This window comes from Ascidiella aspersa, chromosome 2 (assembly GCF_963924565.1).
Source record: "Ascidiella aspersa chromosome 2, kaAscAspe10.2, whole genome shotgun sequence".
Lineage (NCBI taxonomy): Eukaryota > Metazoa > Chordata > Ascidiacea > Phlebobranchia > Ascidiidae > Ascidiella > Ascidiella aspersa.
In genome coordinates, this window is record NC_139448.1 from 30,044,781 (window position 1) to 30,068,042 (window position 23,262).

General features: G+C 33.8%; 1 protein-coding gene, 1 long non-coding RNA gene and 1 other non-coding gene across 3 annotated transcripts; 1 reads left to right on the forward strand and 2 right to left on the reverse strand.

The window, feature by feature from the left end:
• Positions 1-492: 492 nt before the first annotated feature.
• On the reverse strand, positions 493-14,763 carry LOC146164786 (uncharacterized). Its single transcript, XR_014494552.1, has 3 exons — positions 14,680-14,763; positions 3,537-3,724; positions 493-2,141 (listed from the first exon to the last, which is right to left on the reverse strand). It is a non-coding gene; the product is annotated as an uncharacterized LOC146164786 (long non-coding RNA).
• Positions 1,157-22,121, forward strand: LOC146164787 (uncharacterized). Its single transcript, XM_083382291.1, has 6 exons — positions 1,157-1,514; positions 17,857-17,964; positions 18,346-18,414; positions 18,950-18,972; positions 19,362-19,426; positions 21,302-22,121. Exons 2-6 carry the CDS (start codon positions 17,908-17,910, stop codon positions 21,388-21,390), a joined length of 303 nt encoding a protein of 100 aa, XP_083238417.1. The 5' UTR covers positions 1,157-1,514; positions 17,857-17,907; the 3' UTR covers positions 21,391-22,121.
• Positions 15,517-15,591, reverse strand: Trnaa-ggc (transfer RNA alanine (anticodon GGC)). Its single transcript has one exon. It is a non-coding gene; the product is annotated as a tRNA-Ala (tRNA).
• Positions 22,122-23,262: the final 1,141 nt, after the last annotated feature.

The window sequence follows — 23,262 nt, forward strand, 5'->3', positions numbered from 1 at the left end:
ACAGTTAACTCAATATTAAAATATCTAAAAAATAAAAAAAAATTAACGAATTTGTCACTCAATATTCATATTTTTTTCATAAAATTTTAATATGGCGTAACTTGACTCTGTAAAATAGAAGTTGTGACGTCATACAGGAGCGAACCGCTTTTATTTACAGGTTCTGGTTCGGTTAAGGTTCAGGTACTTTCAAGTTATTCGGTTCAGTTCCGGTTGGGCTCCTTAAAATCTTATAAAATCCGGTTCAGGTTCGGTTACGGTTGGGAAAAAATTGACCCAAAACTGGTTCATAAAGTTCCGGTTCGGTTCCGGTTCGACTCCCTGCTTTAAAAGCACGCCTCTTTGAACAGTTTTTTAAACCATGACAAAAACGAAAATATCACTCAAAAAAAGAAGGTAAGAGCTCCCCCCCCCCCCGTGCGGGCTCCCATGTCTAAACATATAAAATATTGATATATTATTTAATTTTATCCAGTTCCAAAATGTCTTACTGATAGGCTATCAGTAAAACAAACAGTGCAGTTTTAAGTTTAGTTATACGCTAGTAATAACGGATTAACTTGCGAGGGGTCCGTTTTGCCCCAACACTATTTATCGCACGAAAACCCACGAAAATTCTTTAAAATCTTTTAACTTAAAAAGCCAACTATTTCGGATTAATAAACAGACCCTTCCCCACAAATCATTTAGAAAAAAAGCAACTTCGTCTTTACTTGAACTTTAGTAACAAAGGCATCATTTTACTGCGCTATCCTATCAATATCCCCAAACACATTTTCTCCCCTCCTTGGTTGTGCAAAATCGAATTTGCCTAATTTTTGGCCACAAACGTTTTTTTGACGATAGTCACGGTTCAGCAAACAAATATTGACGCTGGCAACTTCCGTTAACGAGAAAAGTAAGGGGTCCGTTTTGCCCCGCTTTCCCTGAGGTACCGTGCTAGGGATAATATAAATCTATTTATTCGAGTAAGAGTTGCAGTTAGATATTAACTTTTGAGTATTTAGAAAGCAAACAACTATAAAAGTGTTCATATAATATATAGAAACTTTAGTCTCATAGGCTGTATTAATGCTTTGCGCAAAAGTCGACTTCAACATTGAGTAGCGTGAATCAAGTTTTTAGCGAGGATAAAAAACGCATGTGAATCCTTCGCGTGAAACTCAATACCATATTTGTTTTGGTTCGTTTTGTGTCGCTTAACTACAAACGTTAAATTGTATTTCGATGCCTTTTACGCTTTTAGTACGATGTTATTCATCGGGTATTGTCTGAAAGTCATGTAGACTGGCATTTAACAGACCCTGTGCTTTTAACGGGTACATTATTTTGCTTTTTAGGGTGGTGGATGGAAAAATATTACAGAAAAGCTGGTAACAAACGATACAAGATTAAAAAATGCTTGTCGCATCCTGTGCTATGTGGAATTATTCAATGTGCAGGTCATTCTATTGAGTGGAATACATGTAGGCTACTTGCCCTCAAGACATCATCTCACTATGGCTATCAAGAAGGTAAGCATAACTGCTTACGAGCAATACAATTTTTGTTGTACCGTATACGTTGTACGCATATCAGGGGAACTTCTCCGCTCGTCATTTTCGTGACATTTTGTTAAACTTTTGCATTTCGACTATCAAATTTAATGGATTCTTTACGGTGCGATTTTTGTTTTTTTTTTTGCTTCAGTTATAATAGGCTTCTTGAAATACAGGTAATCCAAATTTATGTATTTGCTGACAAAGTAAAACACGCTAAATGTTTTTAATGCACATTGCGTACCTAAGTCATTGCTTTTAAATAAGACAAAATTCTTGACTTTGATTTAAATCATTGAGGAAAACGGGCCTTGATTTGTAAATGGCGGTGAAAATCGACTTGGACTAAATATATTTAGTAAGTGTCCTTGACTTACAATAAATAGCGATTTAAGACTTACGGCTATCTACATAATAAAAGACAAAGTTTGTGAGATGTGGCAACATGTTCGACCGTTCGGTCGCCGGCAGAGCAACGTCGTCGTCGACTAACAAAAGAACCGGAGAATCCCCGTCGTTTGCTCGCTTCCCCACCGGCGCGCGTGCTGCATGTCGTAAACCTCTTAACATAACCGCGCAAAACCTTTTTTCCAGCGCAATTACCTGCGTTGACATAAAAAATCAAATGAGGTATGTTGCCCTAGGAAAACAGTGGGCGCAAGGCATAGGAAAATTACAAAAGGCGTGGCGCGGCGGAAAAACGGTTATGAACCACTGCTTTAAACTTTCTCTTGAATAGCTGTCCTTGTTCAGGAACTAGAGTTATATGACGTCATACACCAAAGTGACAAAAAGTTGTACATTTAACTGTGAGGCGTGATACGAATAAGGGAGACAACCTTGGGGGGGGGGGGGATTTTCAGTGTTTATATGATATTTTGTTTTATTTGTAATTTTTTTAATACCGTCATAAGTAACGTAACTTAACAGGGTTAGTTTTGAATATTTTAATTTCACTTTGGTTCGTGTTTTTTTTTCCTAAACTTGTTTCTCCAAGCAAAAACAGATATAGGCCGAAATTTTCCCGCCCTCATTTATGGCTTAGAAGCGAAAGGGGTAGTTGCCAAGGGGTTAATTTTTTTATACGTTAGTTTGGTAAAGACTAAGCAAAACTCATTTTAAAATCATTTTGCGAACAAAATATTCTATTTATTTATTCATTTTTATTTGTGTCGCTTCTAAACCAAAAAAATATTTCCAGAGACAATGACAAACTGCCACTTGACGCCTAAAAGCTTAAAACACACAGCATGGTTTTAAGTCGCTTCGCGAGCTGAACAAAGCAAGCCAATATGACCGAACTCTGTATTCAAGTTTTTTTACCGCTAGATGGGAGTCGATAGCCAGAGAGCTGTAGGAAAAATTATATTTCTTGTTTTACTAAAAAGTATAAACTTTCTTGTCTCGTCAAAATCAGTCACTATAGGTTTTAGTTTATAAAAGAGAAATATATTTCGCCAATTACGGCATCATCAGTCTCTTAATTCGAATGAATGTGATTTTTGACTGAGACGAGAAAGTCTATACTGTTTTGCAACCATTCGAAGTCATTGTCGTCGTTAACGTGCATTAGGACGAGGAGATATCTTCATTTTTACTTATTTAGTTTGCATTTGTCTTGGTTTACTATTTATGAAATTCGCATTCTTTTCCGGTAGGTGTTGACGACCAACTTAGGTTAAGATGTTGATGGGTTATACAGGTCAAAATGCATTTTCTGCACTCTTACTATTTTCCAGAGAACCATTGGTTCAGTTAGTGATGAACAAAAACGACATTTTAGGCTATAAAATCCTCTCACCAATGGTTTTATAAAGAGGGGAATAATTAAAAATACCTGATAGAAGTTCTATGGTGATAACATGAGTGATGTGTTTTTTTCAATTCGTTCTTTCGGAAAATTTAAATTTGACAATATCTTATAAATGTGATGTCTTAGAGAAAAACTAAAGGTATATTCGGAATCATCGCAAAAAATACGTAAGATAAAATACTCACATTCTCGTTTAAAAAAAGTGAAAATTTGTTGACCAGTGTAGTTCAAGATGAGGCACAAAATCTTGGCTGTGCAGACTTCCAGACCAGTTACATAAGATTTCTCAATATGTTTTGCCCATTTTAAGCTTTTTACTTTTCTATGCCTTCACAAGCTCAGCGCTGTGTGGATTCCCTGCAAAATGCAAGTTCTGCGAACAAAAAAAGCTAGTTAATGCAATGTTTGCTATTTGTGCACATCTATAACATTTTTGCCGTATGACTATTATTTCAGGAGTAATACCTATCCAAATTATAAAACAAGATACACACAATGTATGCTTTATGGAACTTCTATGTCGTTTTGGTGCAGACATTTTGTTGTGCATTCAATATTTTACTATTAATTTTTTAATGAGCCTAATGCGTCAAATCTACCAAGGAATCTTTTGCCACCTTGAAACCAATTTTTTGGCACGTCGTGTAATTAAATAAGTTGACTTCAGTTGCAATAATCACATATCTTCATTTCTTATTCTGACACCATTACAATATAGATAAAGCTGATTTTTAGCAAACTTGTGTGCAAACATACTGCTCAAAACTAAGAAAAAAATAGCATTTATTTCTGGTTTAATTGGCAAACATATTTATTAAATATAGGACTACTTAAGCACTGCCACGAAATAAAACTGTATTTTCCCCCTTGCAATTACTATACTGAGTTGGAAAATAATGCCCCAGCCTAACAAAGAAGGTGTGAAAGATTTATTTTACAAAAAAATTATTTTTGTTTCAACACATATTTAATCTTATACATTTTTTAAAGCCTGGATAGGAGGGAACACTCCGCACTATACTTGGCAGAAACTGATTTTGTTGTGCCATTCTGAAAAAAAGTAACTAAAGTGCAGCTAAGAACTTGTTAAGTGGGAAAAAGGGAATGCTAGGCAGATGGATAGTTTATTAGTTTAAGAATAACTTAATTTTGATCATAAAATTGTTGTGTGTTTGCACTTTTACTGACATCGCTTAAGTACTCCTATATTGACTTAAAATCAATAGTTGTAACAAATAAATGCTATTTTTTGCTTTATGCATTTAAACTGGATTTAAGCTGCATGTTTGCACACAAGTTTATTGAAAAACTCAGCTTATCTATGAAACAGTGCCTACGTTAAAAAAGAAGACATGTGCACCCACAGATTGTACTTTTACACCCCCTTTTATGTTGCTTTGCTTTTTAGAGTTAAAGATTATCTACTGGCTTTGAATTTAAAAATAATTTTGTGTGTTCTTTATAATAATTATTTTGCTACCGGGTCATTCCATGCTTAATTTAAAGGGCCGGAACCCATGTTCTCAGATTTTCTTTATATTATAAACAGTTAAAGATCTCGAAGAAAAAATAAGATTGCAACAAATTTGAGCGTTCTGTGATGAGCGGTTCCGAACATATGACATTTTGAAATGTTGACCACTAGGCGGAAATAGGTCGTTTTTTGTTCCGCTTGAGTGCTTTTATTGCTCTGGAGGCTTTATTTTGCAGCAGAAGCCTGTAGTAAATTGCTATTTCCCCATTTAATGGGGTGCTGGATTCAAAAATGATGCTTAAAACACTATGTGATTATTTATTCTATATGAAAATTGCATTTGAAGTTTTATGACTTCCGAAGACTTTTCCAAAGCTCTCTGCAGTTTTTTTTCAATTTTTATGTTGGAAAAATATTCTTTAGACAACATAGTATTTGAACTTTCTAAATTCGTTCTTGGTTTTTCACAATTAGTAATTGGTTATTAAGTTTCAAACTTGAGCACTTTATAACACAATAAAAAGTGACCAAACTTTAAAATGTGTTCAACTTTACATACAACTATTGTACAGACATACGATAATTGGCTGAAATATTTCTATTCATCATATTGTATAAAGTTCTAAACAAATACATACAAGTAATGAGACAAAGTATGAAACTTTGAAACATTTTGTTAACTATATTTGATAATAGTGTGTAGGTCATGCCACTGCCTGTAACTTGTGAGGTTTCAATCTACACAGTATGTCATAAAATTAATTATAGCAAATATCATTGTATCAAAGCTAAAAAAAACAGGGAGATGGATCGGATGGCCGCATAAATTTGACCAGAGCACATAGTTGCTATTTTAGATTATTTTCATCTAGATTTAAATGTTTTGGTACAATTCTAGATATAATATTCTACAATTTACAAGATAAATATTTGTTTTAAATTACTATTCTTTAGTTTTCGATGATTAGAATTGCCTTAATTTTTCATAAATATGACAACTAGATACATTTTTTTAATAATTTTATAAATTTCCAATTTTTACCAATTGAAAATTTATTAACTAGGTAGAAAAATTCAAATATATGTTTTAAAGGCAGCATTTTTCAACCATGTCCCAGGGCCCAAGGGGGGCCACAGAGAAGTCTTCAGGAGGCAACAGGCATGGCGTTTTTCAATTTTTATCCAGTTAACCCATTTTGTTTCGGTTTGCGTTATGTCAAGAGATGTTTTTAGAATTTGTGGGCAAAGGGATCACAAAGTGTTTAGTGCTAATGGAAGGTAGCCACGACACTTTTAAGGTTGAGAACCACTGGTCTAAGGCAACAAGCAAGACCCTTTAAGCAACTTTATGTGGCAATATGCCTAATAATATTTATATTTTGTTCAAATATATTGATTAACTTTCTAAAATCTAGATTATCTGTAAACTATCTAGCTATTTCTAAATATAATTTCTTTAAATTCAAGATATTAATTGTTATAAACTTATTACTACGCAAGCACCATACTTATACTTATCCAACAAAGAGAGTCATATTGACATGTCACGGAACCCATTAATTTACTTTGTTAAAGTTAGACAAGCCTTAAAAATTAAAAGTGTTACCTCTTTTATTTAAATGGGCTTGATATGGTGATGTTTGTTGTATATTCTATGACAAACTGTGTAAATTGAAAAGCTGAAGTGCAACAGATCTCCACATAGTTGCATTGAAGCTTTTGAATTTACACAGTATGTCATGGAATACAGATCAACACATAACAAAATATCTGTGCAGTTTTGTACATTGTCTCATTGTAAGTACTTCTATTTCTGGAATCTTATACAAAATGTTGAATAGAAATATTTAAGCCAATGTGTTATTGTAGTTATGTCTGTACAATAGTTGTATGAGAGGTTGCAAAAGGCAGTGTATCAATACATTTTTAGGTTTATCAGTTTTTATTTTATAAAGAGAGGCCTAAATTATAGCTTAATAACCAATTACCAAGAACGAATTTAGAAAGTCCAAATACTATGTTGTCTAAAGATTATTTTGCCAACAAAAAACTTGAAAAAGAACTGCAGAGAGCTTCGGAAAAGTCTTCGGAAGTCATAAAACTTCAAATGCAATTTTCATATAGAATAAATAACCACATAGTGTTTTAAGCATCATTTTTGAATCCAGCACCCCAATAAATGGGGAAATAGCAATTTACTACAGGCTTCTGCTGCAAAATAAAGCCTCCAGAGAGATGAAAGCACTCAAGCGGAACAAAAAACGACCTATTTCCACCTAGTGGTCAAAATTTCAAAACGTTATATCTTCGCAACCACTCATCACAGAACGCTCAAATTTGTTGCAATCTTATTTTTTCTCTGAGGTCTTTAATTGTTTAAAATATAAAGAAAATCTAAGCACATGGGTGGACAAATTTTGAAAAACTTTAAATTAAAGATGGAATGACCTGACCTTGTCATATTTGGGGACCTCTAAAACATTCTCAATAAACGTGAATCAGTAGGTAAAAAAGGTTTGTTGAAAGCACTGCTTTAGAGGGGTACAGGAAGTATGGCAGAAAGCTGGCGACTATGTCAGCCGAAGAATCAGACAGAAAACCAAAGAAATTGGTCAAAAAACAATTTATTTTTTTAAATTGATTTTCCAAAAGAAATTGTGCTTGGTCTACATATATTCAATCCGATATGTTTTAAAATTGGCAGAAATTACTTTATTTGTGGCATTCTGAAAAAAGTTACGGAAGTACGAAAGGCGTTGTTTAGCAGGGAAAAAACTCAGTGTTAGGCATATAGATTGCTTATAGTTTAAAAAGTAGTAAATTTTGTTAGAACCGTTGTGTATTTGCAGTTTTAATTTGGCAAGTACTTCTTTATTGAGTTAAAAAAGCAATCATGATAGTTGCCATTCCTGTTAAATAGACAGGTATGACATTCGCATGGGCATATCAAGGATGTACCAGGCCATGCTTCTCCACCTAATGCTTAAACTATATTTTTGGCTGTTTTAATTGGAAAACGCTGCAATAAACGAACTATATTGAGAACTTGGACCTTTACGTGGTTAAACGAACTGCAAAAAGCTATTAAACATAAAAGTATAAACTTTATAGGTTTCCTGATGTTTATTTAAAGTATGTGTAGTATACAGTGTTTGTTTGACTTGTGTGATTTTTATGCAAACACATAATCCCGGTATCAAATGGCGTACAATGTAAGGAAAATCCCACATCAGGTTAAAAAGTAAAAATTGGTTGTGAACTTTGCCTAAATTTGACATTTTTAAATTTAAGTCTTTACTTGGAATGTTGCACACTTACGTTAACATAAATTATAACATGTGGTGTGCTTTTTAAGTCATCCCGGTACCATACTTCTTCCAACGTAAGTAAAATCTCGCTTGAAACTGAAAATTGGTTACTATTAAAACCGCTGGAAGGACCAAATACCAAATGGTTAATCACGTCAAACATCTTCTAAGTTGAAAAAAGTGAAATTTATATTTTATTAAGGCAATATACCTAATTTGATTTTTGATGTCAACGCAGGTAATTGCGCTTGAAAAAAGTTTTGCGCATTTCTGTTAAGAGTTTACGATATGTTGTCCTTTTGTTAGTTGATGACATTGCTCTGCCAGTGACCGACCGGGCGAACATGTTGCCACTGATAATCATTCGGCTTACAAACTAACTCTTTTATAAATATACAGATTTAATAGAAATTGTTTGCCGAGACTATGAGTCACACAGCGCAACATACCATAGTATGCACCAGGGTGGTCCAAGGTTGAAAAATTTGCATATTTGACAAAACTTTTAATTTAGAAGACTGCGTTTTATAAGCGTAGAATGTTCGCATAAGAGAGATGTTGCATACTACACCATCGCTAAATTACAAAGACGTTATCATTTCGCGCAAAAATTTTTTATTAACCAATTGAATTTGGCTGAAATTGCATCTTGGAAAGGGTCAGGGCGTTAGCCTAAAGTCACAGTGAAAACTTGTAGAACAATACTTTCTAGCATTGCGATATATTCTTTACATTTGCTTTAAAACACAAATATATATAACTTAAAGTTGGCAAAACAGCCATTTTAGAAGGAAAGTTATATATACAACACACTGTGGCTTCTCACAAACCGGTCAAACACAAAAATCAGGCGTTCTTGCCCAACCCCCTGGATCCAAATTTGGTGAGCTGTAGTAAACTGGTTTATTTTATGGTATTACCGGAAAAGTGTGATCATAACCAAACAATTTCAGTAAGCCTAACTGTTCGTTGTTCACTTAGATATATTTGAATAAACCCTCAAAGGTATGCATTGTAATATTACAACAGTGCTTTGCAGGCCACGAATAATAATGTCACATGTGGCTGGGGCCTGGGTTTGGACCACCCTGGTATGCACAATGCCTTTGGCCCCTTATGTTTTAATTAGAATAACGACTATCGTGATTGCTTTTTTAAGTCAATATAGGCTTACTTGCCAAATTAAAGTAAAACTGCCAACACACAACAATTCTAGGATTTCAATAGAGTACTTTTAATATAGGGTCATTCCATTGCTACTGGTACAGTGGTGGCACCCTATGTCATAGATTTTTTTTTAATTTTATATGTATAATCTCCCTGCAATTCTATGAAAAGTGATACCAATTTTACCGAAACTGGTCAAGTACTTTTTGAGATATCAGCGACTGAAAATTGGCCCTTTTTAGGCTTTTTTGTGATCGCTCATGCGTAAAATTTAACTGAAAATTTTGTTTGACCTATTATGAAAGTGTTTTAAATGGTAATTAAAAAATTACAATGCATATCAGTTCTTCAAAGTAAGCAGATTCTAAAAAGACATATTGTTGTTTGTTTTTGTATCACTACAGGCCACCAAGTGGCTAGTTTCACACATGACTATTTGTGATCAGTCATGCATGACAAAACTTTGATTGGTTATAGCGAAAAATACTCTACTTCGATTTTTCTGCAACTTAGCTTAAATGAAAGGTAATTTTGTTGGCTTTCTAGCTTCCAAATATGAAGTGGGATATTTGAGTAGAAATTACAAAATTTCATTGCTTTGTAATAGATTGCGGAAAAGCTTTATGACGGCCAAGAGCTTAAATCTTTAGCAATGTTATTGCAAAGCACTGCCCCTCATTCAGTTACACCAGAGGCAGGAACCTTTTTAACTAAGGGAGCCATAATAGTCAAATATTCTTTTGTGTTTTCATGAGAGCCACAAACATCTAGCTATATATATGTTGGCAAAAACTAGTAAATTGTGCAAGGCCTTTTATTTTGTTCTCATTTGAAGGACAGAACATAATGTGCATTAAATTTAATTAGTTAGGTTTGCACAAATTTGATTACGTAGTTCGGTTAAAAGAATTGGGCCTTTCGAATATAAAGAGATTCGCTAGAAGAAGGAAAAAAATTTGCTACTATGAGTAATAAAAAGAAAATATAGAGTTAGGAAAGCGGTTGTGGCCGCTTGCAATTTTATTCAGATCATGCTGAGAAATGACAGCTTACATTTATCTGCAAGCAAGATTCTTTTATCAAAAGAGCCATATGGCCTTACCAAAAGAACCATACATAACTCAGGTTCCCGACCCCTGAGTTCACAATATTAACTGTACAGTATGTTCTAAAAAGCCATTATTACTAAGTAGTAATTAATAATACATCTAAAGATCTAACACTCATTAAGGTTGAAAGTTGGTGGAAATGAGCTTTGGTGTGATTTCAAATCAGGACTGAAACTAGCTGCAATTCATACTGCCTCAAGTTACAAAAACTTATAAAGATGTGTGGGACCAGTCACACCACTTATTTAAAATCAGGCTTCCATCAGACTTGGAGATGTGGTATTGTCCTCTTAATGTCAACAAAACATGACATGCAATGTGGCACAAAACATGATCAAATGGAAAAAAGTATTGGTCCTGCTTTTGAAGCCAGTAATATGTGTTTTAGTTGCCAAACTTTTTCAACTATTAGTTTTGAAGTGATTCCGAAGGACATGAAATCAGTTTCTTCTCATTTGCAAGAGGTTTTAGTCTGGACCGACTTAAAAAGGTACTATACTCCACTATTTGAACCACTGAATGAAGGAGTTATACGACATTAGGACAAGTTGTGACCTTGAATTTGCTGCGCAATCTAAAATTTGTAAAAGCACTACACCACCTTAAATGCCAATGCTTTCTCCTGTTGCTTATGTTTCACAAGTTTGTATATGAGCATGACTGGTACATGGGCTGCATAGTCTCTATTGCTAAAGATGATGGTATATATGTCAAGTTGTTGCATGCATCCAAAAAGACCTGCTCAATCATATTACTGGCCTCAAAGGCAAGACCAATATTTTTTCCATTGGACCATGTTTCATGTCATGTTTTTTTTTTTTTTTTTTTTTTTTTTTTTCATGTCATGTTTTGTATCAAGAGGACAATACTAAATCCCCAAGTCTGATGGAAGCCTGTTTTTTAAAAAGTGGTGTGACTGGTCTCACACATCTTTATAAGTTTTTGTAACTTGTAACAGAGTAAATTGCAGCTAGTTTCAGTCATGATTTATAATCAAACCAAAGTTTATTTCCATCAAATTTTCAACCTTAATAAGTGATAGATCTTTAGATGTATTATTAGTTATTACTTAGTAATAAGGGTTACTTGGAACATACTGTGCAGTTATTATTGTGTAACTGAAGGAAGGCCAGTGCTTTGCAATAACATTGCGAAAGATTTAAGCTCTTGGTAGTATGTTACTTGAATATGAGGTGTCTTCCAATATACATATATACTTGTACTTAACATTGTATAGTATATTTCTATTTGTCATCGCATAGAATCCTCCTCTGTTAGTATAAGTAGTATTGTGCGCTGATTGTGCATAAAGTTTTCAGTCGCAAATCATTAAAATTATTGGCAATTTTCGCCATACATTGATTGAAATTATTGGTCTATGTATTGGCTTCTAGTGTGCATTGCTGTACCAGCAGACTTCTATAAGTTTTTTTGACTTCCTGGAATCACCAGACAATCACATTTCATAATTGTACATTATAATAGTGCGTCATAAAGCTTTTTCGCAATCTATTACAAAGCAATGAAATTTTGTAATTTCTACTCAAATATCCCACTTCATATTTGGAGTGTAGAAAGCCAACAAAATTACCTTTCATTTAAGCTAAGTTGCAGAAAAATCGAAGTAGAGTATTTTTCGCTATAACCGATCAAAGTTTTGTCATGCATGACTGATCACAAATAATCATGTGTGAAACTAGCCACTTGGTGGCCTGTAGTGATACAAAAACAAACAACAATATATCTTTTTAGAATCTGCTTACTTCGGAGAACTGATATGCATTGGAATTTTTAAGTTACCATTTAAAACACCTTCGTAATAGGTCAAACAAAATTTTCAGTTAAATTTTATGCATGAGCGATCACGAAAAAGCCTAAAAAGGGCCAATTTTCAGTCGCTGATATCTCAAAAAGTACTTGAACAATTTCGGTAAAATTGGTATCACTTTTCATAGAATTGCAGGGAGATTCTACAAATAAAATTTAAAAAAATCTATGACATATGGTGCCACCACTGTACCAGTAGCAATGGAATGACCCTATAATAAACAATCTATATGCCTCGCAGTGGCATTACATATTTTTGCCTCTAAACAACGTTCTTTTCACTCCACAACTTTTTTCAGAAAGGCAAAACAAATCAATTTCTTTTTGTAAAATAGATCTTTCAAAAAAATTATTTAATTTTTTTACACCATTTTCTTTGTTTTTTTGGCTGATTCTTCAGCCTCATGGTCGCAAAGTTGCCAGCATTCTACCGTTATCATACTTCCATTTTGATACTGGTTGCCGTGCAAATATCTTCTCCCATAATTATAAGGAAGAGGCTATTTGCCTGGCTCGCCGTTTAGTGAACTTTGAAAATTGCACTACTGTTGTAACCAGATCTGCAGAATTACAACATGAATTACGAAGTTAGGTGAACGGATATCCGGTTACCGAACTTCATCAGTTTCAAAGTTCGGTAAACTGCTTTAATAGCAAACAGTAAATTGTAATTTTGCAGATCCAGTTAGGGTAGTGGGAATTTCGAAGTTAGTGAACTTTAAAAATTGCAACTTACTAAGGTTGGCAAAAAATGTGTCGGCAAATATCTTATCCCATAATTATAAGGAAGAGGCTATTTGCCCGGCTCGCCGTTTAGTGAACTTTGAAAATTGCAACTTACTATAACCAGATATGCAGAATTACAACATGAATTACGAAGTTAGGTAAACGGATATATGACCCACCTGTGTCTCTATAAATTTGGAATCTAACATTTCAGGAAAGAATTAATGTTTTCAAAATCTATACGGTATTCTAAGTCACTTCTGTTTAAGCCAGGGATTACCAAAATGGGGATAGTGCAAAAGTTTAGGACTTGCGAGTAGGCCTATACAGTAGCTTGGCTTCATCAAATGCATGTAAAAAAAGACAACAAAAATAGTTTTGCTTATCTCTGAAAAGCCTAAAGGTTGGCAAAAAATGGGTCGCAGACAAGTTGTGAAAGTATGTCGGAACACCGTTACGGTGAAATAACTTCTGTGGTACGTTGACAAAAAAATACTTTTGTTTAAGACAATGACCCTTTTTCATCGAGCCATAACGCCATCTCCTTTTTGTGTTCAAACTAAAATTCCAGTTTTATAGTTGTGAACTAGGCTACTCGAAAGATGACCTCGTGGTTCCTAAGATTATTTCTTTTAGACGTCCCCGTTATTTATAACGCCATTCCTAAAAATTATCATGTGTTATGGTATAAAAATATTTCATTGTTCTGGTGAAAAAATACTACTTTTACTCCCATCAAAAACCATCAGGAAACGTTGCGTTTTGGGCAAAATGTGAAAAAATGAGCACACATCTATGAGATGTGCACATGATCGAAAATGCACCAACAAATTATTTCAGAATGTGCGCATGCATACATGCCAGGATGTCTCAAAGTGTGTGTATATTTTTCACATTGTGTTAAAAAGCTCCCTTCCCAGTCTCAAGCAGAATAAAATTTTTGAAAGGCCCAGGTGAAAACAGTGTTAAAAAGCTTACTGCTAAATTTGTTTGATCAAATAAAAAATGTTGTAGCATATTAACTTATTTGGTTGGTAAAATTTGTGCGAATCCTAATAAAAAACTTGTCCAAAAACATGAATTACCAACTGTCAAGAATACTTGTATAGAGGACACAGCAATAGAATTTAATGTGTGACCGACCTATACGTTTTTTAAGAATTAAGGTCTCGTTGATGAACCATGCGTTAAAAAAGTTTGCCATCCCTGCATAGCATAGTGCTTGACCGATCTTTATACCGAACTTCAGAGGCCGGCTCATTATATGGAAAATGGAACGGTTTTCTTACTTCAAATTTTAAAGTTTGTTGACGGGTTGCAGGGCAAATAGTCTCTTTCTAATAAATAATACGGCGCTGGTCTAGAATCCTACTACAGCATTCAAACAATTATTAAATTAACGCCTAGATTATTTGGGTAAGGGTGAGCGTTTGGTTGTGGGTGAGTTAAGTAATATTATATTTATTAATTGATAATATTGCTTGACCCACCCTATACCAAACGCTAACCCGCACCCTAACCCAAATAATGTGCGTTGTGGTAGGATTCTAGACCAGCGCAAATAGTAATTAACCCTAACAAACTCGCACGCCAACCAAAATAATGTTAGCAATTTAAACCCACGAAAATGAGGTAGGATTCTGACCAGCGCCTGTAATCAACCACATTAAATATAAATAGTTAAAACTAAGACAATATTATTGAACTTATAACTTACATTTGTTGTTGTAGTTGTTGTTTTGAACAAGGCTTTTCCCTTTTCACGCCATAAAAGTTTTTTCACGCTACTAAGACTAAAATCATAGCAAATCACTTGTTGCGTGACGGATTTTCGGATATTTAGGACAAACATTTTAAAATTTTTTAATCGGGTTGGTCCAATTTACAGATTTTTAAAACAAGAATCCCAAATCTCTTTTAAATTTTAGAACAACACGATGTTTTGCAAACACTTTTCAATATAAAGTGAACACCTACTGATTTCCATTCATTTAATATAAAAGACTGATGATGCCGGATTGGCGAAATATATTTCTCTATTAATAACTAGAACTTTTTAATGACTGATTGTGACTCTGAAAAAAAAAGTCTAAGGTATATTCCTGCTGATTTCTTGTCATCAAAATATCTTTCAATGTTTATTTTTAATGTTTTAATTAAACCAGTATTTCCCAACGTGGGCGACAACGCCCCTTGTGGACTTTTAGGAGTTAAAACGGGGGTTGTGAACCTTTTCTTAATTTTGGTGGCGCTAAACTCATATTAGGGGGCGTTTACAAATTTTAACACATAAAAATGTTATTATGAGATGTACTGTTTAAGCTTGTATCGGAATACCGTTACCGTAGCTAATTAGAAAAAGAATAGTGCGTTATTTCCTCCTATGAAACATGAACACACATATGTGTGTTTACAACTGAAATCTAGCCCTTCTGAAGCTGCTTTTTGACCAACGATTACGGCTTACATATCATTAGTATACCGAAAGCCATTGCAGACTCTTTACCGAATCTGTCGATCAATGATGCAAGCAGGGCAGACTAGAAAAACAACTAGCCTGCAGTGAGGTTCGAACTCACGACCTCCGGTCAAGCCAGGACCGTCGCTTTACCAACTGAGCTATGCAGGCTCAGAAGGGAACGAGTCGAGAAACAACCATACGCCAATGCTTGCTCAATCTGTTAGTACAAGCAACTTCAATTGAAGGGGATTCACAGTACCATATCATTATCCAATGAAACATTAATACACATATGTATGTTTACAACTGAAATATAGCCCTTCTGAAGATGCTTTTTGACCAACGATTACGGCTTACATATCATTAGTATTTCCTCCTAACGTACCTAATTTGTTAACTGCCAAGAAGCAAACATACCAAACCACTTCCATTTAGGCAAGTTGTAGGCCTGCTGTGCATTTTTGTATTATTGTGCCAAAAAATCAGCCGTAAGTAGATAAACTGAACTGTGTATAGTCTTTGCGAAAATGGTTGGCGTGATCTCATTGGTCTGGGACTGCAGAGTGGGGACCAATGTTATTACAGCTAGTTTTTGGTTGAAGTTACCTCAAAATGGGGCAAAATCGTCATTAAAATTTAAAAAAAAATTGCTTGCATTTAAAAAAATTGGTTGCAAATACTATCAGGCTCTAATTATATAAGAAAACAACTAGACGAAGGTCGCTTATGGTCTGTTAATGTTATAATTTTTCAATTTTAAATAACATAAAATACAACAACATTTAGTGTAAGTTATACGACTTGGGTATACGGTACTTAAATTGATAAAGTAAGCCTATTAGTCCATATTTACCTCTAGGTATTTAATCTTTATTTTGTTAAACGTATTTAATAACCCGTTATCATCATCAACATTAAATTTTAGGCCATGCTCGATCCCTAAACAAATCTATTTTTGCCAATTTAGAATAAATGAACTAAACTTTCGCCTTTTTGTACTAATCTTGTTTGGCTTTTTGCTAGCATATATGTTTTAGTTTGCTTTGGTTTATTAAATGTGTTTCATAGTGTTTTTGTCTAAAAGTTAAAATGCTTTTCTATTTGAACTAGTTTTTTCTATAGGCTACGCGAAATTCGTTATGCCCTCCCAAATTCGCTGAATGTATTTAAAATTGATTTAAGGTAATTGTTTTATGGCGTGTTTTTCCAACGTCAAAGTTTAAAGTTATTATGTCACCTGCCAAACTAGCATCTTGAATGCATCTCCGGGTTTGTTAAGGGGAGCGTTAAACGAATCTGACAAACCCAAATGGGGCGCTAATTCAAAAAAGGTTGGGAAACACTGTTTTAAACAACTCTTTCTTATAAACTGTTTTTATTAGGGTTTTCAAAAATAGTTTTGGGATACAATATTGAAACTTCTTCGATTGATTTTTAATAAAACATTTTTATTCGTTTAAAATAAGATTTAATTAAGTTTGACTTAGATTGTTTTTTAATCGGTTTTAAATAAAAATTGAAAACGTCTTCTTGTAATTTCTAGAATAACGTGTTGTAGTGTTGTACGTAAACCGTACGAAGAGTTTGTGTTCAGAACGTTTTAACAACGATTTGTGAACAAAACCTCTCCCAATATGTTTATAATTGTTTTATCAAATCGTTTTTGAACCGATTTCGATTTGATATGAAACCTATTTAACTTTGTGAAAAACATACGTTTTCCATTAGTTTAAAAATAAACGTTTTGCTTATTGTTTTGTTAATGTTTTCGAAAAACAAAACGTTTTCTACAAATCCGATAATCATACAACATGTAGAGGACCTTTAAGACCACACAATTTTTCAAATTTTCTTGTAATTCTAAAAATGTCTCAAGACGTTTCTAACACTTCAAATTTAAGTCGAAGACGAGATTTCCTGTTGAAAATCAAAATAAAACGTTTTCTAGACAAGACGTTTTCAATGGGGTAACGAAAATTCTACGAATCCTAAAACAAAAAGTTTACCACGACCACGTCATTGATACATATGGACGAATGGAATTTGTTTTCTCACTTATGGCGAATTTTTTTGATCAATGTAACTGATGCATTTGGGGACCCTGCTGTTTGTTGCCGAGAATCCAAAATGTTTCTTAAGATTCCTTTGACACTGTGGCAACATCCAAACCGACAGTTTTGCAAACCCAAACAAGATTCATGATTTTTTACTGGCATGTTTGGCTTTATTCCATGAAAGTAACTTTGTCTTTCTACTAAAGTTGGTAGAAAAAATAAAATATAGTGATTAGGGATGCCCAATAATATATTGGAGAGCCGTTACCCGTTAACAAGTGCTATAGAATCGGTATTCGTCCAATACTAGGGTGGTATCTCTGTTGATCCCAAACCAATATATATATATTATTTTATTTTTATTTTTATCCCAATGCAGAAATTTCGGATGCAGAAAAAGAGTAGGCGAAGTTTAACATAAACCATAAAAATGACAAGATCAACAAAAGTATCAGAGTTCTTCGAAAGCTTGTCTCCTGCACATAAAGTAAGAATATATTTTTTACACAGTTGGACACACGTGATATTTAGACTAAATCAGTACAACATCCTTAGTGAGTACGTTTGGCAAGTAATAACGAAATCATCTTAAATTAAGAAATGTATAATTCTTTATTAAATCACTTTTTTTGAAATATGGCGAAAATTCCTAAAAAAAGAGTTCAGTGCCATCACATGATAACAGTTGCATTGCCTTAACCAGAGTTTCTTAACCATGGCCCCCAGCCCCCATAGAAAGGGGCTACAAGCCATAAAAAGTTAAGAAGCGCTGTCCTAAGCTGTTGTTACTGCTTCACAAAATATTTTAGCTTTGGTCCTAACACCATGTAGTCCACATAAAAACTGTTTTACCACCTATACTTTCCAGGAGAGCGTTGCCCTAATATTTCTGCGTGACATTTCCGAAGCTCCTGTACAGGAAGAGGAGTTAATTTGGGTAAGTTTTTAGATGTTATACCATAGAATACTAACGTATATGTGCGATCTAACAACTGAAGTCAACTTATTAGCCCATATGGAAAGAACAGTATACCTTAGCGTGCAAAGAGTTAAGTACTAAACAAGGTTTAAAGTTAGTGGTTATACCAGTAGGCTGTTGTTCATTGGGGTAAATATGTAATTTTGGGTGCAATATTTTGAATAATGACCAATCCAGAGAATCGAATCGCTTGCCCAACTCGGTTTTGACAAATTTTGACCTAACATGTAAATTTTGACAAAATTTTGACTTGTTTTGACAAGTAAAAAAATACTCGCCCTAGTCATTACCAAAACTAAATTCGAACAAAGTGATCTGCATAATACAAGTTTTAAAAATATATCTAAATGCAATGCAACACTGTTGCTACATAATAAGTTTCAAAAGCTTTGTCTCAAAAACAAGGATTGTATTTCAAATATATTTAAAGGGTTAGTTATTTTTACAACATGACGTGTTCACTTTTCTAACAAACTTGCGTTTTGTTTTTCAGAAACTGGATATTCTAAGCATCAGGTTAGTTTCCGTAGTACAATAGCCTATTGAGTAAAAGTAACGCCTCTAAGGGCTTCTATTCTTTCGACTGCAAGGTAGCTTGAATATAACTTGAAGAGTGTTTTCTTAAATTTATTACACTAATGCACGCCTTATTAACAAAGAATCACGGTTTTACATGAGACTTTTTTGAAAAAGTCTCATCCCACATGGCTGTTATACTAGGCTTTAGTGAAATCGAAAAGGTAACAACTTTTCCTCACACCCCTGTTCATGTTTTATGTCAGCTTAACTATAAAGAACAATTGAGATCAAATAATCGTGGTCGCTTGTGTGAGTTTGTATAAATATTTTTTGCTTGTAGACGATTGTTGGAAAACACTTTTGTAATCTAGCTTTTTCACTAATAGATCAAGGCCACCACAGATCATCAATGACAGGAATGAAAGGACAGAGGATGTGCATAATGTTGTAGGTCAGTACTGCACTGTAATTCGAAACAAACAAAAACATGGCATGTGTTATTACATGGGCCGAAAATTTATTTTCGGGACATATCTTGTTTATCCTCGTATTCTTTTTTGGTTTGCTTGGTATGTTTTAGAATTAGACCGACTTTTGTCTGAAGCTTTAAAGAAAAAGTGTAGATCGCAAACCTTTCAATTTCTAGACATGACATAGAGTGGTATGTATAGGTGCGCGTAAGAGGTTTATGAGGCTGAACCCCTAGGTGCCTTTAACTCGGGTCAAAAAAACTAAAATATTGTGACGTCATCGTTTTAGCTCTTTGTAGCTTTCGATTCCTATCTAGTTTATGTTAAAGTTTTATTCGCTTCTAGACTTTTCCATTGGGCGGTTTGTAGATTGCAAACAAGTGAGTTCAAATGTACTTTAAGTTAAGTAATTTGAAAAATAATTTGAGTGACATTTGCAAAGTAACTTAAGTCCCAAGCACTGTTTAAAATATAATACGTCAAGTCCTATTCCTATTCACTACCCCAAGTCGATGGATTAAAAATAAAGTGTAAACTATTAAAATTGATAAATTCTTTCCATTCCAAACCATATTTCGCATTGCAAATACCCAAAACAAAACCAAAATCAAGCACATTTTGACTTCTAAATCGAGAATAAATTACCCATATTGTTACAAATAACTGTTTCTAATTAAAACACTTATTAAAAGTAATTTGTGAAAGGATTATTAAAAGTAATTTGTCAAAAGATCTTAAAACACGTCTACTCATGAGACGCCTTAAGTCAAATCATTCACTTAAGCCATTACAATAATGACAGCTTCCAAAAATGCACTATGATTTTAACAAAATCCGTTATTTTTGCGAGTTGTTAATGTTAAATGCACCAAATAGGGTGGACAAAAAAGTTTATTTATTTTATTCCAACACGACATAAAATATGCATAAAAAGGTAGGCTATACTTGAGCTGGGTTGGAATTACTGCATATTGGACAACATAAGAGACGCTCTATGTGTAGCCTATATCGATCATCAAATCTATGACTTGCTTATTGGTAAATTCAAGTTTAATGTCATACTATCAAAGTTAAAAAAGTTTGACTAAAATTTTTAAGAAATAGTTAAGAGATATGCCAAAATATTAATACAACTTTCTGCTTGCGCTTTGGGAAAGTCCCGCTTACTAAATCCCTTATTTTTTGTATGTGATCTACTGAAACCACAGGCCGCAGTTTATATCGAACTAATCTAAAAAATATTCGTCGCTTTTACAAATGAGATAGGTATAGCGAACACCTAAAATTTAGGTGGTATGGTGAAATTTTCCCATATAATACGTTTAAAACATATAATACGATTAAAACAATCTTTTTTACCATAGATCTTCTACCTAACATGTTATTCCTAAAATATTTGACTATTGATAGCGATTTTAAGCCGCTTTCTTTTTCAAAGTTGTTTATATCTAAAATGTGTTAATTCGATAATAAAAACTATAACGGTTCCGGGATGAAATATCGCTAGAACTAACGTAGTATAAAATTATTATCATTAATGAATATTTACAACATAAGAAGGAAATAACGGAGTTATCAGGGTGGAATGATGAAGCTGTTTGTGCCAGTCAACTTAAATATATAAATGTGGTGTTAATTGTATTACTAAACACAACGGGGTATTAATGTAACAGCCAATATGTTAATGGTATATCCTATGGCATGTAACGAGACTCTGAGAGAATTTTTTTTTCGTTTTGTTTGCAAACTTTGTGTAATGTTACGTGATTTATGAAATAAGTTTATATTTTTAAATTAAGTCGAGCTTTTAAACTAATTAAAACTTGTGATTAAATGAAGACGATTTATATTTTTAGAGGCCGAAGTGCTCACTATTTACATTCCAATGAAACTGGAACGACTTCAGGACATGACTGTGGAAAACCTCAAGTCCTATCTGCAGTAGATTAGGATTTTTATTTTAACCATGACTAAACTGCTTTTTTGTGTTAAAACGTAGCTTAAATGACTTTTTTTTAAATGCAATCTGGTTGTAATGTTGCTACAGCGTAGGTTTTTTTCAAAAGTAGGCTAGATCAACAGTGCTAAATTTTTCACGGTGTATGCTGTTACTTGGTTTTTGGCGTCGCAATATTATAATATATACGACGGCATGTTTTGTGTGGCTCTTCTAGTCGAATCGTAGAATTCCAAAAAAATGTCAAGTCTACCAAGAGTATTTTGTATGAACGTTTCTCTCGTTTTTTTTTCTTTGTTTAGGCCAGCATTTTGTTTATGACGTAACACCTGACATAGAATACGAAGATTTAGTTAACAGCAAGTCAACGCAATTTCATTGCTAAGGTTTCAGAGATTAGCAAATAAAACAAAAAACTGATATTGATAAATATTGTTCGTGTTATTTTGGTATTAACGGTAATATTATTGTGTTAATTATTACCGTTTATTGTATATTACAATTCTGTTATTTTTGCTGAGCTTACATTATTTACCGTTTTTGTTTTGAAATAATTTTGAGGCTCTCTGGTACTATATTTTCTGCAAATGGCTTTTCCATTGAACACAGTTGCCCACCCCTGTATAAACGTACAAAAATTCACGACACGGTAATAATAAATGCTGTAAAGCTAAAACTGTTTGATATTCTTATGGCGTCAATTCTGTTCGAGAATGTACGATAAAACTTTTGCCAAGTAAACTTTTTCTCGCTTTGTGTATTCACATCAGTTCATTCCAGAACAGCACGCTTCTTATGACTTCCTTAAGCTGAATTAAGCCGTAACTTGTAACGACATAAAATTTGTCATGGTCAAACCTAACCTGGATCCGCCTATATGATGACACTGTTCTGGATTTCTCTACAAGGCAGCGTTACACACATCTTGTCAACCAGATTTGGACAACCAGATAATTCTAGTTTTCTAGATCAGTGAATAAGAGCAAATGCGGCTTATTCTAATCCTAATCTAATTTGTTAATTGCTTGTGTGCTTTAATTCTGGTTCTAATCTAATTCGAACTTTACCAAAAATGCTACTTTATCCAACGGCATTACGGCATTGTAAGTATTTTTCTTTGTCAAAACAAAGAATTTGAATTAAAACTCTTTGGTTGGAACGACCAGTATGTAATTTTTACAGTATAACAAGCATGCTGTGCTAAAAAGCATAAAAATTAGCAAACACATTTGTACCATTCACATTCGTATTAGAATAATTCGCAATTCAAATGACATTGATTGTAAATAATAAAATGCAATTCTACTTCAAAGTCTTTATGTAATTCGTTTTTTCTAAAATTAGGTAATCGAGAAAACTTAAAATGATACAGTTCTAATTCTTATCTCGTTTGAAAAAAAAACTGAAATTCTCTAATTTTAAGTCTAGTTTAATTTTAAAAAGCTAAAATAAATCTAGTTGTCCACTCTATTGTCAACACTGTAGCAAGTAGAGAGGCAGCAGTTTGAAAGCGTACACGGGTGGCGTTAGTGACCAGCTAGAGCGGTGGTTTTTAAACTGGAGCCCGCGGTCCTTTTGGTGTCCACGAGACGATTTTCTGGGACCGCGAAGCACCTAACAAAAAAATCAACACGACGGTCTTGAAAAATAAAATTCCAGGCAACTTACTTTACCAAGGGTTAACAAACACAATATTAATAACTATAAGCTGTACATAGGCCTAATTGTGGGACTAAAAAAGAAAGCCAAACTTAGGCTCGACCTATACGCGCAAAGGTGACATTGCGCCAACGTAATTCCAACATGCTTGCGCTCGTCGTCACAATTTACAATTAGTTGTTCATTCACGCGTTTGCAAGT